We start from the raw sequence: 17,016 nt of genomic DNA on the forward strand, positions 1-17,016 counted from the left end.
CCAAAAGCTTGTGAAGGCAGTGGTATGAGATACAGCTATCAAAAATATCATCGTTAAACACACTACACTACACAGTAAGATATCAAGTCCCAAATGGTGTTGTTGCTTTGACAAAAAACATCTCTGCATTAAAAGAACGACCGACAAAGAAAAACCGAAAGAAAAAGGGTGATGGTAAAAAAATGTGGAGGTGCTAATTTGGCAAAGGTTGTATGTTTTTAAAGTTTGCACGCGTTGGGCCCCCCTTGACTTCCTTCCACTATTTCCATATGTTTCAATATTATTTCCACTATCAGAATGTTTTGACAAACTTTGTTACATTCGTTTAATTAGTAATTACATCTCCCCACTGCATCTGATTCTTACCTACACGAATCATAAATTCTTCATACTGTTTCATTCTTGTAATTTCCAAAAAACAGATCCCAACTACAGAGTCCACTAACTGATGATCCGACCAAACACAAGAACATATCACTATTTTACGTACAAGTTCGCTAGCTCTAGCTATTTTTCCCTAAAATAAATTCACCACCAAAAGCACTCAAACCTTCTCAAGAAGAATGAATAATTTTGTTTTGAAAATTAGAACTTCAGTGGTTTTGCTTTTTTTTGGGTTTTTTTGGAACTGAACCTGTCAGAATTATATAAACACTAATTGTACACAATGCTTAAAAGCACCTCCCAAAAAATTGTCATCACTTGTGAATGGTTTGCCCCGTCTCCTTTTTCCGACTTTAAAATCTTTCGTATCGCCACCACAAGCTATAAACCGCAACTGTCCGAACCATTCCGTGTCTTCTTTTTTTTTTTTTGCTTTTTAAGTTTAAAAATGGTTTCTCGGGCTTCTTTCACTCACCCGCTTGTTGCTTCTGATCTGCGGGTTTAACCTGAACCGCAGAGGGAACCGCGTGTACATACGTGAACCCTGGAGGCCCCAGCTGATGTTGCTGCGTTTTCCCCATTCCACCTCCTCCTTTCACGTTATTCGCTGCTGCTGCTGCGGCTGCGATAGCTTTCGCTGGATCTGAAGTGGCAGTTACGGCTCCGGTAGTACAGCCGGAGAGGGTGACAGAAGTGGCGCCAGCAGCAGCAGCGGAACCTGGCTGTTGCTGATGTCTTTGAATGAAATAACCACCGGAAGGAGATATTGCGATCTGCTGCTGCTGTTGATGTTGAGATTGCATGTAAGGATTAGAAAAGAAGAGCTGGGCTTGCTGCTGCAACCCATGCTTTGACAACTGTTGCTGTTGGGACTTGGATCCAGAGCTCGTGGTGGGGTTTCCGAGAACAGAAGGACCATTATTCCTTCCACCAGTAGATGACGCCACAGATGCAGACTGCAAGTTCTTGGACGGCTGAGATGATGAGTGAGTAGTAGAGGAAGCTTGTCCAGCTTTGTTCACTGCTGAGGAAGCGGAAGCAGTTGTCCTTGGGCTTCCCCCGGCGTTTTTGGAGACCGAAGATGTAGAAGGTGATCCAACTAACATTGGTGGAGACGGAGCTCGGTTGTTGGCACCTCCTTGCATCTGCTGCATAGGTGAACCAGAAGCCATAGGTTTCGAGTTTGCCGCAAAAGATATTTGCGATTGCTGGGGACGGCTTTGCTGTTTATGCGAGACGTTTCTCAGGGACGATGCAGCAGCAGCAGCAGATGATGATGGGGACAGTATTGAAGGAGACTGAGCTTGGGCAGTGCTTGTTGTCCTTGGTGAATTGTTTTTCCACTGAGTTGACTGCACCTGATTACTAGGTGACTGAACAAGGTTCTGAGGAAAGCCTGAGTTGGCATTTGGAAACTTGGCACCTCCCGCGGGCGATATGGTGATACTGTGATCAGGAAAACCACTCCCATTATTCGCCACCGACCCTTTGGTTCTAGCAGCAGATGCAGCCACTGATGTTGCATACCGTTGCTGCTTCTGGAGATACATGGTGGGATAAGGTTGCTGCGATTGATTCCGTTGCATATGCTGCTGCTGCTGTTGTTGCATAAGCTGCTGCTGCTGCTGTTGCATAAGTTGCTGCTGATGAGAAGTCGGCATAGAACTGGAACTCTGTGGCATAGCAGAACCAAGGTTTAGCAAACGGGATGTATCAACGATGCTACCACTCGGTACAGCAGAAACAGATGCATCAGCCAGGTCGTGTTTGTTAGAGAAAGCAATAGACTGCCCACCATTCACACCACTCGTTTTCCCTGTCTTCCTTTGTTCTTCCATCGTATTAGCAGTAGCATTAGATCCAGACTTTCCATCATCTGAAGGAGCACTGTAGTTCATTTTCTGTTGGGCTGCTTGAGCTGCGGCAACATTCGCTGCCATCATTTGGTAACCTTGCCTTGCTGCTTCTGGCATGCTGTGGAACATAGGGTGATTCTGAGGAATTGATGACATGTTCAGGGAAGGAGCACTACTAGTGCCATTGAATGTCGCAAAGGTCATAGCATAACCCTGGGACTGAAACGATTCCATACCAGCCTTTGAACCCTGCTGCTGTGATTTCTTTTCACAATGTTTGCTCGAGGATACGACCACTCCCCCTCCTGGGACTGCTGAACTCATCAAACCCAAGTTTGTTGGTTGCATCTGCATACCATAGTTCTGGCCATAGGCAACACTCGAACGAGAAGACCGGCTATCAGCAGTTGATGGGCTATCTTCTCCTACAGTCTCGCTATGTTGAGGCGTATTTTCTCTATGTTGATGCCTCTGCTGAAAACTCAAAGGCTGAGACTGGACTTTGTGAGTTGGAAATCCTTGGGAGTTCCCATGATTGATCGGCGGTCTCAGCTGTTGGTTCTGCAGATGCTTTTGAGCTGCGGATGAACTAGTGGAAACACTTCCATTCTGGTTGCTTGGAGAATGGCTCTGGGGAATTTGACCAGCTTGCTGCTGCTGCGGTTGCTGTTGCTGCTTCTGTGGCTGAGAAAACGGAGGCTGGATCATTTGGGAGGAGTAGAACGAACCATTAAAAAATGGCATCGGCTGTCCAGGAGCTCCTCTATAAGCAGGTGGTGCACCAACATGTGCTGGGACTTGAAAAGGATAGCCATTATTCTGCAAAATGGCCAGGTACTGCGTTTCATTGCCTGGCATGCCTGGATAACTGAAGGTCATTGTTGGGGCACCAGCTGGAGTAGCCGATGCAGAGCCATTCATGGAGTTTGCAGTAGCTGTCGCACCAGAAGAACCTGTGTTGCCACTATTAGGTCTGACAGATGCGGCAGCTGCATGAGGCTGTTGGCCCACGGGGATAATGAATGTAGGACCATGCTACAATAAAAGAAACAAAATATGAGAAAAAAGAACAATCAGCTTTCAAGAAAGACGACCAAAACTTGGAAGGAGAAGAATGCTTAGATGGACGACAAAGAAAAACTAACCATCATGTTATTAGCTGCTCCTGGAGGCAGAGCTTGTTGGAGTAATATTTGATTTCTCTGACCTGTATCTGAGCCTTTGGAAGTAGATTGAGAGTTGACATCTGGACCAGGATTGGAACTTCTTCCCAAAACAGTCCCCTGCAGTTCTGTGGGAGGCATGAGACTGAGATTGCAGGCCTTGGTCCCGTACAATGGAGCTGAGCCTGCTGCTGCAGGCCAGAACGGATTCATCTTTATGAACTGCTGATGGGATTGGATATTACGAGCAATGTAGCAGTGTGTTGCACATCTCTTAGGCCTCGGTTGATTAAACAGTAAATGTGGAGGAGGCTGAAAGAGATCAAAAAAATTAAATTAGAAATGAAAGAAGATTCTTCGAACGCATCAGAAAGCTATTAAAATTACCTGCATTGCTGCTGAGGATAAGGAGCTAGTAGTATCCGCAGGCACAACACCTTGTGTAGGTGGCATGTACCTGTTTGATAATCACAGAGTTTTCTATTAGTTCAAGTGAAACAAAAAGAGACTTTCCAAAACTTGACCAACTTAAATTACAAAACGCATACCCCATTGTAGGAAGACCTCCAGGCCAGCCAGGCATTGACATATGCAGAGGCATAGGGGTAGCTTGAGCTGGAAAATTCAGGAAATGAATGAATTAAAGAAACCAAAACTTAGCAAGAGTAAGAAACTCGAGGAATATAAGAAGAGATTATTTACCTGTTTCATCTGGAATAGATAGCTGTTGTTGTTGTTGTTGTTGTTGTTGTTGCTGTTGCGGAGGTGCCTGTTTCTGAACATGATGCTTGTTTACTACACCCACATTATCAGATTTCTTCAAGTCGAGTTTGAGCTCACAACTCCTCTCTGACTTATGAGGTTCAGCTTCAGCCACCGCTCTAGATCTCTTCTTCTCCTCAGACTCAATCGTCGCATTACCTCCATCCTCTTTTAACAGAGGCTTTGCTTCCTGCTTCATCATGCATGAGAGAATTAAAAATGGGGCAAAAAGGAACAAGATAAGAAAGAGGGCCAAAAGTAAAAAAGTAGAAAAGTAATGATGGATATCCGCAATTATGACAAAATTACCAAACAAAAGTAGGTCCCACTCACCGTTACCACTTCCGTGACTTTAGGGTTAGCTTCTGCTGCCACACATTCCATCTCACCGCCTCTCTCCGATGTCGATCTAACCGGAGGTGGCGCCTACACCGGTTTAAAAAATAGAAAATAATATTTTAAACAAAATAGGAAGATTTTTTAACAAATCTTACAATTAAAATAAAAATATTTTTTTTTAAAAGGAAAAAATCTTAGAGAATTAATTAAAACAAAAAGAAAAACTGAAACTTACCATCAGATCTATCTCAAACTTCTTCTCTTTCGCCGGCGAACTTCTGCATGATTAAACGGAGACTTCACTGAGCACCAGAACTAAGGGAAGAAAAATAAAAAAAAATAAATGTAAAGGTTGTATTGCTAACATTTTAGCCCCATCACCATCGGATCTAAATCCTGGGGAAGTTTCCACTTTAGGCGATACTGTTTCCTCTTTCGGCGGATTATTTTCTTTCTTCTCCGCTGATCTCGAATCTAACGACGCGTTGCTTTCTCTGGGCTGTGGATTGGTCGAATCCAATACCGCGCTGCTTTCTTCGGCTGATCCCGATCTCTTTAGCTGATCGCCTAACGGAACTTGACTTTTAGTCGGAGCTTCAGCTTCGGATTTAACGGCGCGTGACGGTAGATTAGAACTGTTTGTAACGGCCCGGTTCCTGGCCCATAAAAATTTCCCAAAGAATATGGGCTTCTCTACGGCCCATTTAGCAAAACCCTAGGGCTTCCCCTTCCCTTTACTATAAAAAGAGATGCAGTCTCCCTTTTTGCCTCATCACAAATCTGAAGCGAAGCTCTGCAGAGAATTCCCGGAGGTCGAAAACCCTAGCCGTCGAGCTCTCTCTCCTTCTCTCCTGCGCCGTCTCTCTCTCCTCTCTCTCTCCCGCGCGTCGCTCTCTCTCTCTCCCGCGCGTCGCTCTCTCTCTCTCCTCGCCGTCGCACGCTCTCTCTCTCTCCCTCTCGCCGGCGCCGTGAAGTGGTGGTGCTGACCAGATCTCAACCTTCTCAAATCCTCGTTTCCAGATCCAGATCCAGATCTAAGACTAAGGTGGAGTGTTTCGAACCCAACCTTCTTTCATGGTTCTGTATACTCCTTTATGTTGGAGTTAGGCTTGATTAGACCCTGATTGGGAGTTAGGTTGATAGGACATGGTATTGCTAGGATGATAGATGAATGAATCATGATGCATAAGAACCCTCATACTGATAAATGGGACTTGATGAACTGAATTGAATTGTCGTGGTAATGATTGATTGGTAGTTGATACTTGTATGTTTGGTTGTGTTGTCCCATGTGTTGTTGTGATTGAAGTTAGGATGCTAGAGAGGAACAAATGCTAGGATGATAGATGAGCAATGATTATAAACGTTATTGAAGTAGAACTTGAATGCGATGTGTATTGTGTGTGACACCGATAACGGGTGGCGTCTAGTGATTTAGTCCAAGTTCAAGTATGAATGAAAAGGGAAAGTAATTGGGAATGGGGAGGATTAAGTGAAAACGATAAGGAAGTGAAATGATAAGTAAAAGTATGAAAGAAGGATGTTAAGGTTAAGCATGGGTGGGAAAGCATATAGAGAGTCTAAGGTTTGTAGGTGGGGTAAGTAGTCCACGCTAGGTATCCATAGGAGATGTGGCGAATCCACATGAATATGGAAGCACCCATAGGAGATGTGGCGAATCCACATGAATATGGGGTAGAAGCCTAGTGGGGGGCTACCCACTGAGGAAAAGAGGAAAAGAGGAAAAGAGGAAAAGATGAAAAGTTGAAAAGGATGTGCATTGTAGGGTTTTAGCTCATGGTCGGGTAACGGGGAGTTAAAGGTGTCATAGGGTCGGGTCGGACGGACAAGAGGAGTCGGTTAAGTCTAGGGTTTGACGTGTGTGGCAATGAGTGAGATCATTGTATTGATTGATCGCTAGGTTGTTAGAAATGAATGGAAGTGATTGTGGAAACTGCAGATAACATTAGGAAATGATGAAAATGCATTAACTGATTGTAGTGGCTAGTCAGTCCTAGTTCCCGCATGGAGTAGTATAGAGTGTCATGCGGGCAGGCTGGTCTAGAACCACTTCACTGAGTAACTTGTTGCTCACCCCTCCATTTCCATTTTTCCTGTGCGCAGGACTGTAAGTAGAAGTATATGGATGTGGGTATGACGGTATTTCAAAGAAGGTTATGCGCTCGTCTCTCGGGACCAGTAACGGGACACGTAGGGTTGTCTAGATGAGTAGACACGTGTCCATAACGCCCCTTCGATAACCCCGGTCGGACTCCGGGGGATCGGGCTGTTACAATTGGTATCAGAGCGGGTTAAGATCCCTTAGTTCCGTCCTAAGGGATCGGCATTTCCGACGTTTTAAAAAAAAAAAAAAAAAAAAAAAAAAAAAAAATTAATATATATATATTTCAATATATTTCGTCTTCAAAAAAAAAAAAAAAAAAAATTGCAATATTACTAAGTATTTTCGGATTGTGAAAGATTAATTGAAAATCCCACTATATCCATACTTCTATTATGGTTCTGATTGAAATTTTATTGCAGGATGTTTTCGCTTGACCATTACGAGTGGAGGATGCCGCGTATGCACTACGGACGGAGGAACACCAGGGAGTATGCCCAAAGGCGTCACTATGACAGGGAGGGTAACTTGGTGCTACCCATGTTTCCGGATCCTGAAGAACAGTACAGGGAGTTCCCATTCAGGTACCCGCACGAGCAGACTGTGAGGCATAAGGTGTTGATGCCTCATTTCCAGAGGATGGCTATGGAGACACGCCTACTGCAGGGCAATGCGAGGTTCCAGCTTGCAACCGAAGAGGGACCCCCGAGGAAGCGTGGCCGTCCCTGCAAGACGCCAAGTGCAGCAGGGGGAACCCCAAGGGCGTTCACCGGGAAGTGCCAGTGTGGAGTGCTGAGCAAGAATGCTCAGGAGGACCGATCAGTCGCTGGATACACGGAGGACTTCATCAACCAAGCCAAGCTGTGCAAACCGAAGAATGCAGAGACGTGGTGCATATGGTATAAGAACGGGCTACGCCAGGAGCTCCAGGCGCAGCTGAGGGGTGTTTTGGAGCCCTTGGAGTTCGCGTTAGTGAGGCGGATGGCAGGTTTCGCCATGGAGGCAGAAGAGAAGATTGCAGCCGATGAGGCCGCTCTCTCGAGCATGGAAGGAGGAAACCCGGGTGGGGACGTCGATGGCCATGAGGTGCCGGTAGGGACACCCGCTAAGGGAAAGCGGGGGCGTCCGCGAAAACCACCTGCAGTAACATGTGATTGTGACGTACTGGTCCAGATGGTTCAGAAGCCACGCAAGGTGAGAGATTACCTGGAGGAGTTCTTGGATACGGCCAAGATGTGTCAACCGAAGCCAGCTGAGGAGTTGGTGTTCCTTCCCTTATTTACGACATTCTGTATTGTGCAGATGTGCTGGGTTTTCTTTTACAAACTATTGTAGTCCTACTCCTTTTATTATTTATGACATTCCTTCGTTGGTTTTAAAGATCCCAGTAGAGTTATCGTGTCATGTATGCCTCCCTTGATTGTTGTGTGAATGTGTGAATCCATTTTGGTAACGAACGAGTGGTCTGAAAGATGTGGGCTTTGGAATTCGGGGACGAATTCCGATTAACGGGGGAGGATTGTAACGGCCCGGTTCCTGGCCCATAAAAATTTCCCAAAGAATATGGGCTTCTCTACGGCCCATTTAGCAAAACCCTAGGGCTTCCCCTTCCCTTTACTATAAAAAGAGATGCAGTCTCCCTTTTTGCCTCATCACAAATCTGAAGCGAAGCTCTGCAGAGAATTCCCGGAGGTCGAAAACCCTAGCCGTCGAGCTCTCTCTCCTTCTCTCCTGCGCCGTCTCTCTCTCCTCTCTCTCTCCCGCGCGTCGCTCTCTCTCTCTCCCGCGCGTCGCTCTCTCTCTCTCCTCGCCGTCGCACGCTCTCTCTCTCTCCCTCTCGCCGGCGCCGTGAAGTGGTGGTGCTGACCAGATCTCAACCTTCTCAAATCCTCGTTTCCAGATCCAGATCCAGATCTAAGACTAAGGTGGAGTGTTTCGAACCCAACCTTCTTTCATGGTTCTGTATACTCCTTTATGTTGGAGTTAGGCTTGATTAGACCCTGATTGGGAGTTAGGTTGATAGGACATGGTATTGCTAGGATGATAGATGAATGAATCATGATGCATAAGAACCCTCATACTGATAAATGGGACTTGATGAACTGAATTGAATTGTCGTGGTAATGATTGATTGGTAGTTGATACTTGTATGTTTGGTTGTGTTGTCCCATGTGTTGTTGTGATTGAAGTTAGGATGCTAGAGAGGAACAAATGCTAGGATGATAGATGAGCAATGATTATAAACGTTATTGAAGTAGAACTTGAATGCGATGTGTATTGTGTGTGACACCGATAACGGGTGGCGTCTAGTGATTTAGTCCAAGTTCAAGTATGAATGAAAAGGGAAAGTAATTGGGAATGGGGAGGATTAAGTGAAAACGATAAGGAAGTGAAATGATAAGTAAAAGTATGAAAGAAGGATGTTAAGGTTAAGCATGGGTGGGAAAGCATATAGAGAGTCTAAGGTTTGTAGGTGGGGTAAGTAGTCCACGCTAGGTATCCATAGGAGATGTGGCGAATCCACATGAATATGGAAGCACCCATAGGAGATGTGGCGAATCCACATGAATATGGGGTAGAAGCCTAGTGGGGGGCTACCCACTGAGGAAAAGAGGAAAAGAGGAAAAGAGGAAAAGATGAAAAGTTGAAAAGGATGTGCATTGTAGGGTTTTAGCTCATGGTCGGGTAACGGGGAGTTAAAGGTGTCATAGGGTCGGGTCGGACGGACAAGAGGAGTCGGTTAAGTCTAGGGTTTGACGTGTGTGGCAATGAGTGAGATCATTGTATTGATTGATCGCTAGGTTGTTAGAAATGAATGGAAGTGATTGTGGAAACTGCAGATAACATTAGGAAATGATGAAAATGCATTAACTGATTGTAGTGGCTAGTCAGTCCTAGTTCCCGCATGGAGTAGTATAGAGTGTCATGCGGGCAGGCTGGTCTAGAACCACTTCACTGAGTAACTTGTTGCTCACCCCTCCATTTCCATTTTTCCTGTGCGCAGGACTGTAAGTAGAAGTATATGGATGTGGGTATGACGGTATTTCAAAGAAGGTTATGCGCTCGTCTCTCGGGACCAGTAACGGGACACGTAGGGTTGTCTAGATGAGTAGACACGTGTCCATAACGCCCCTTCGATAACCCCGGTCGGACTCCGGGGGATCGGGCTGTTACAGTTCTCGTCGTCGTATTTGATAATCCTCGGCTTCTTTCTTTTAGGAACTGAGAAAAATCTAAATGAGCAAAAAAGGAGAAATCATCAACAGATCATTGTGGATGAAAAGAACTTACCAATGGCTGAAACATTAGACGAGCTTGAATTTGCAGCTAATGTGGTGGTGGAAGACTGAAGAAGAGCTTGTGAATTAGAGATGGGTGAAGATACTCTGGATTTGACGTCAACGGCTGTTTTCGCACCTTCCTCACCGGCCGATTCTTGTTTCGACGCCGCTAGAGGCATGCGCATCATTCCGTACAGCACCTCAGCAATCTCTATCTCGATCTCGTCTTGAACAGCCACCGGAGATGATGATGATGATAGCTTGCACGGCGCTGACTTCGGCGGTAGAGGCTTTTGTTTTGTCCCCGACGGCTTCAGATCAGAAAAAAAAAAGAAAAAAAAATTAGTCAAACGAAAGAGAAGATGAAAAAGAGATTTGAGAGGACGAACCATCTTTTTCCGTGCAGAGACGTTAGATGAAGACGGAGATGTAGGAGCGGGAGGAGAGGGAGACGCTAAATTAGAAGCCGGAGACACTTGGCGGTGGATTTGCTCTCCGGAAGCAAAAACACCACCGCCGCTAGCACTTGATGCCCATGATTCATGCGGTCTCTTTGTACAAGCTGTAACCGGAAGAAGAAGAAGAAATTAGATTAACAAATGAAAAGAGATTTGATCTGCATAAAACTATATTCACCTCTCTACCTGACCGAGCTTTTCTAGGAACGGCTACACCGATCATCTCATCGGCGGCCTTCCACGACGAGACGATAGGTGTCACCGGCGCCGGAGAAGGAGGCGATCTGAAGACTTTCGACGTTGGCGGAAAGTTTTTTCTCTGGTGGTTGTGGCTGTGGTGGTGGTGGTGGTGGTGATTTGAAAGAGACGATGAAAAAGAAGCGGCGGAGATATTGCTAGAAGGAGGAAGCATCTTTAACGAGGACGGTGGTCCGACGCCTCCTCCTCCGCCGTCGTCATATTCTTCATCGTCGTTGACACTCTCTTCCGAGCTGTCGTCACCGCCGTCGTCGCCGTGAACCATCACTAACCGTTCTCCTCTCCGTCTTTTGCTCCGGTTATGTAACCGATCTCGCTCTCTATTATCCCGTTCTCTTTCCCTCTCACGGTCTCTGTCACGTTCCCGATCTCGTTCCTTCTTCGTACTCCCTCCTCGATCTCTCAGCCTCGCCGCCTCCGGTAACTCCACCGGAACATCCTCCTCTGAAACAGAAAAAAAAACCATTAGAATCATACCTTCAGTCCCAGATCTGAAGAAGGAAATGGATAATACAAACCTGGAGAATCTCTGAAGCTTCCGGCTCTATGCCTCCGCCGTGACAGGCCATTTCCGGCAGCCGCCATGGGTACTCGTCTAGCTTCCCTATTTCTATCCATCTCTCTAATTGCTTCCGCTTCCTTCTCTCTCTTTCTTTCTTCTATCTCTCTATACTTGCTTCCCATTATCTCCTTTATTTGTGCTCCTCATAATAAAAGCAGTAGCGACCCGAATAAATCCACGGCTCATATCTCCTGCCGTATTACCTTTTCTTAATCTCCACCGTCGGTGTGTACGCATCCAACGGTCCCAAATCTGTATGTACCAGCGTGACTACATCTTGGCCCTCCATTATTGAGATCTCACATCAATAACCGATATTTACTCTTTTATTATTAGCAAAAACGTATTCTTTCATTATTTTAATAGTCAGCATCTAATGTGGGTCCCACACCAAAAATATTGGTTATAAAATATATTTACATTTGTATTTTGTTAACATACTTTAATTTCGATATTTTTTAATAATGCTATTCCGGGGTTCATGTGAAAAAATTATTAGGACTGTTACCAAAAGTTATTAAACATTAAACTGCCACGTGTCAAAGTTTGACATCGCACACTTCCGTGTATGTTATCGCTACCAATATTTTATTGACTTTATTGTGTCGAGAATTAAAAGAAATGAAAAGAAACAATAAAGGTATTGAGAGTCTCGAACAAGCAGATAATAATATTTAACTAAAAATAAATATACTATTTCAATAAACTATTTATTAAAAATGCTCCTGGGGTAGTGTACTGTTGTCCACTAATCGCGATGACTCGTGTGATAAAGAAAACAAAACACTGACATATACACGCACAAAGATGATATTATTTTAATTCAAATGTGTCTTGAGAACCGGCTAGTACCGGTACACAAAGACCTTGGTAAAGGTGATCTGACGATCAGAATGGAATCTTTGTGACACCAATTCACACCCCTCACCGATACAACGGTAAAATTAATCATATCAGGTTCCACTTCTCACCCTCTCTTCTCCATTTGTTGTCCTTTAACAAAATCAAGAGAATCAAATGGCTACTAGTTTTTTATTCGTGGCAGTAACTAAATATTTGATTGGAAGTGCAGTAAATAAAAGGTTCGTATTTACCTTTTCTATAGCTGATTTGTTAATACGAATTTATTACTTAATGTATTCTTTACTTATTATTCATACATGTAATAAAGTTACCACACCATACATAAAGATGTCTAAGATGGGTTTGAAAGAATTAATACCATGTAATAAGTCTTATCTTTTGAACTTTTAAAGTTTTAGAATTTGATTGATAAGGCAAAAAATCAAATAAATTATACCTGGAAATCTCTTTTTTTTTAATTATATAGATGTATCATAGTCTCACAAAAGTGATCCAGACTAATCACGTGTTGCCACGTGTCGGTCTTCTGTCCCTCGCGATGTCGAAATCTCTTATTTTAATTATTTAAAACTTTATTTTTCATGTTTCAATAAAATAAATCAAAATTGGGAAGGTAAGAATCAATATATCGATCATTCCTAGGTTAGATTGATACATTAGTCAAATTGACATAACTTCAAATCAAATAATTAAATATATGGTCATATATGGATATTTCTAAAATTGAACAATTGATATAATAGTCTCGGGATTTTTTTATTCAATTAGGGAGGAAAACCTATAAAGTAAGTAAGTTGGGCCCACTTTAGTCAAAATATTACAACTCATATAATACAATCGACGGCTGCGACCATTTGTTGCCAATAACGAAATGCTCACTCAGCCGTTAGATTGTTTTCCAGTTTATTGTTTCCATAATTTGCTTAAAACAATCTGACCTGGCAGAAAGCGTCATCCCGTAAAACCTAAAAAGGTTCTGAGTTGGCACCAAACCGGTTGATCTGAGTCGTTCATTAAAGCAACCACTAAACGGCTCAGATGAGAGGAACTTCACTCAAGTCGTGGTCACAGTACTTCCGAGAAGTGTAGGGCCCGCAGTTAGCTGCCAATATGGAGTTGCTCTTCTCCTTCCTTTTTTTTTTTTTGGCTAAATCTTCTCCTTCCTTTTTACTCTATCTTCTGACATCTTTTTCAATACATTAGTTTTTTTTTTTACAATAGTTATTTTAAAGTATTTTCACCCTACTCTCTTTTGTCTTGTTTATTTACCAAAAATAATAAATATGAATTTAGAATTCTATTATAACTATATTTATATGCACTGAAAATCATATATCTAATTTTTTTATTGGATCTTAGGGAATTAAAATTTTAATCGTATATGTTTGGTAATTTGTATTGATACTATTATAGTGTATGCCTAAGCAGATGAAAAATGCTTCGAATGATAAAAGAATGTTGTTTAGTTAGATGTATATTATGTGATGTATCTGACCCCAAGCGCACACACACAAAAAAATGTGGTGTATGATAGTTATTACATTATTTTCGTACTCTGACACGGTCTAAACCATCATCTTGTAAGATGTATGAGTCCAGCAGATCGTCAGTGGGAATAAAAAGGAAATTAGAAATACGGAAAGATTTCTACTTTTAACTTGACAATCAATCAACGTTATTTTCAAATGTATATAATATCTGTTTTACTTAGTAATCCCTTTTTTTTAAAAAGATATCATAATATGCAACGAATGAATGTGACGTGTAACAGGGGGAAAAATGCTAATTTCGACCCAAACTATTTCAGTCGTACCAAATATGACCCGAACAATTGATCAGTGCCAAATACGACCTCAACTCAATTATAATTCGAAAAAACTACTCGAACTTCTTAAAACATGCTTAAATCTACATTGACTCTAACAGAAGTTAGTCAATCGTTAACAAGATAAAACGACGTCGTTATGATATACGAGGAAAAGTGCCAATTTCGACCCCAACACTCTCAGTCGTGCCAAATAGGACCGAACAAAAAATAGACAGTGCCAAAACCGGCCTCAACTTAAGTATAATTTAAAAAAAAACTACATGAACTTCTTAAAAGGTGCATAAATCTACATTGACTCTAACAGAAGTTAGTCAACTGTTAACAAGATAAGAAGACGTCGTATAAACATATATATATATATATATATCTATTTTTTTTAAAAAAAATATGTTCATTCCGGAACTCAAACCATGTGTGATACCTTTTTAAATGGCACACTAACAACTAAATAAAAGTAACTTTTAAAATACTATTACAAATTGAAATTATATAAACTACTATTATTCTTCATCTTATCCAATTTAAAATTTGGTGACAATTTTTTCTGATTTATTAAATACATTAACATGTTTTCTTATTTATCATATCTTTAATAAAATTATATCTTACTAAAATATAAATAATAAAATATTTATTATTATACGATCTTAAATATGCTTAAAACTTTGAATTTATTATACAATTTTCTTATATAAATTATTTTTAATTTTTTAAAATTAAGTGGGAATTTTTTTAGTTTTCAAAGTTGATATTATATATTTTGATATTTTGTTCAAAAATGTTAAGAGGCCTTTTACCTTTCTTTCACTAAGATATGTTGTACAAAATATTAGACAAATTAAACAATAACTAAAATATATAAAGCAATCACCACAAAGTTTTAAATTAGATAAGATGAAGAAGAATAGTAGTTTATATAATGGAGAATTTCAATTTGTAATAATATTTCAAAAACTTATTTTAGTCTAGTTGTTAGTGTGCCCCTTTAAAAGGATATCTCATCACAGATTTGAGTCCCGAAATGAACATATTTTTAAAAAAATACATATATCAAAAACAACGTCGTCTTATCTTTGTTAAAAGTTGATTAACTTCTGTTAGAGATAATGTAGATTTAGACACGTTTTAAAAAAAAATTGGTAATTTTTCTTAAATTATAATTGAGTTGAGGTCGTTTTTGGCACTGACCATTTGTTCGGGTCTTATTTGGCACGACTGAGAGTGTTGGGGTCGAAATTGACATTTTTCCTCGTATATCAAAACGACGTCGTTTTATCTTGTTAACGGTTGACTAACTTCTGTTAGAGTCAATGTAGATTTAAGCACGTTTTAAAAAGTTCGGGTAGTTTTTTTGAATTATAATTGAGTTGACGTTGTATTTGGTACTGATCAATTGTTCGGGTCGTATTTGGTACGACTGAAATAGTTGGGGTCAAAATTGGCACTTTTCCATGTAACAGGGCCCATGTAAAATATTAGATTTTGTAGTTAAACACACAGCAATGTTTTTGGTCAATGGTCAGGATCGTAATAAATTACAGTGGAGTAACAAGACTAAAACAGTAGATTTACATATTTAATTACAATAAAAAAACATATTGTTACAAAACATTACGCGGTGCGAAGCGCGTACAAAACAAATCAAACTTATTAGGGGTGGGCCTTTATCCGATATCCGAAGTGGCACCCGAACCCGATCCGAAAAATCCGAACCGAAACCCGAACCGAAGTAGCAAAATACCCGAACGGGTATTGAATAAGGAGAGATTGGATACCCGAACCCGAACGGGTAATACCCGAACCCGAATGGATATCCGAAGATAACCGACATATGTATAATTAACCTTATATTTCTAGTTTACATCTCTCATTTTATAAAAAATATTTATATTGATACTCACATACTTTAAGTCATATGATATACATACAATTACGAAAAAAATGATTTGCTACTCATTTAAAATGCATGTCAATTTTTTTTTTATTTCAAAAATTAACAAAAGTTACAACCAAATTTTTTTAAAAAAAATAACTAAATTAGTATCTTTTTAGTTTTAAAATATTATGTCCAAATCTATTAATCATTCAATCTATAAAAACAAAAAATTAGTTAACTTAAAGTTATACTTTTAAATACAAGAAACTTGAGAAATGAAAATTTTAATTTTTTTTTTCAAATCTAAATAACTAATCAAAACCCCAAATATCAAAAACCCGAAACCCGATCCGAAATAACCGAACCGAACTAAAATACCCGAACCCGACCCGAAGTACAGAAATACCGAACGGGTTCTACACCTCTATACCGAAATATCCGAAAATCCGAAATACCTGATCCGAACCCGAACGGATACCCGAACGCCCACCCCTAAAACTTATACAGTGGTTCAGACTGATGCGACGTGACATTTTAGAGATACGACACGTGGACAATAGCTCTCTTTTGATTCGTCTGCTGGGCTTGTTTCTGTCGATGCTATTCCTTCCGTTTTAAAATCTCTCTGTAGATACAATCAAAGACAGAGTTAAGTGTGAGAAAGCTAATCTCACAGCCGTTCACGCTTGATATGCGTAACAGCTGCTAACTGATTACGTGGTGGATTTAGAGTGGTGTAGTTACGTCATCATGTAGAACTGTCTTTTAAATGCCTTTAAAAAATTGAAATATTAAAATAATATTAAACACGCAAAATGCCACGTTGGAGTATGCCAGTATTGCGTCCTGCCAAATGAAATTGTCTGGTTTTTCAATTTATTTTCTATATTAAAAACTTCTCAATGAAGGTACCAGAAAAGATAAAGAAAGAATTACACTCAAGGCAGTTTTAAGTTTATTATAACACAATAAGTCACTTTCTTCTACCAAGACACTTTCTTCTAACTGCTTCCTTTCTTTCTAAATAGATTAGTCACTTCGTAACTAACCAGCTGAGTAACCAAACTATTATATTAGGGAATTAACCTTCATCACACATCTCTTTCCCACTCAATGGTTCAGATTAAATCTAATACTTTTGACAATTTATCTCTGTTTCATTTCCTGGCCACTGGATTTTGCTTTTGGTACTTTAATTTTTAACGATTCAGATTAATCAGCCACATTCATCATCTCCTTTTTTTTGTCGTCGTATTTCTTCTG

The 17,016-nt window shown here is 41.0% G+C and overlaps 3 protein-coding genes across 3 annotated transcripts in view; 1 reads left to right on the forward strand and 2 right to left on the reverse strand.

Annotated features, from left to right (window-relative positions):
- Positions 1-551: 551 nt before the first annotated feature.
- The window catches only part of LOC117125710 (protein TIME FOR COFFEE-like), a 25,972-nt gene continuing 9,507 nt past the window's right edge, over positions 552-17,016 (reverse strand). Inside the window, 4 exon segments of the mRNA XM_033292673.1 lie at positions 552-3,275; positions 3,386-3,715; positions 3,791-3,860; positions 3,952-4,018. Coding sequence (XP_033148564.1) covers positions 852-3,275; positions 3,386-3,715; positions 3,791-3,860; positions 3,952-4,018 — 2,891 coding nt within the window. The 3' untranslated portion in view covers positions 552-851.
- Positions 5,150-8,083, forward strand: LOC117134441. The gene is made up of 2 exons (XM_033292899.1): positions 5,150-5,549; positions 7,049-8,083. The coding sequence occupies exon 2, from the start codon at positions 7,050-7,052 to the stop codon at positions 7,959-7,961; it is 912 nt and encodes a 303-aa protein (XP_033148790.1). The 5' UTR covers positions 5,150-5,549; position 7,049; the 3' UTR covers positions 7,962-8,083.
- On the reverse strand, positions 10,209-11,400 carry LOC117134442 (protein TIME FOR COFFEE-like). Its single transcript, XM_033292900.1, has 4 exons — positions 11,142-11,400; positions 10,544-11,067; positions 10,297-10,469; positions 10,209-10,218 (listed from the first exon to the last, which is right to left on the reverse strand). The coding sequence occupies exons 1-3, from the start codon at positions 11,305-11,307 to the stop codon at positions 10,362-10,364; spliced, it is 798 nt and encodes a 265-aa protein (XP_033148791.1). The 5' UTR covers positions 11,308-11,400; the 3' UTR covers positions 10,209-10,218; positions 10,297-10,361.

The sequence above is a fragment of the Brassica rapa genome, chromosome A05, assembly GCF_000309985.2.
Source record: "Brassica rapa cultivar Chiifu-401-42 chromosome A05, CAAS_Brap_v3.01, whole genome shotgun sequence".
Taxonomy (NCBI): Eukaryota; Viridiplantae; Streptophyta; class Magnoliopsida; order Brassicales; family Brassicaceae; genus Brassica; species Brassica rapa.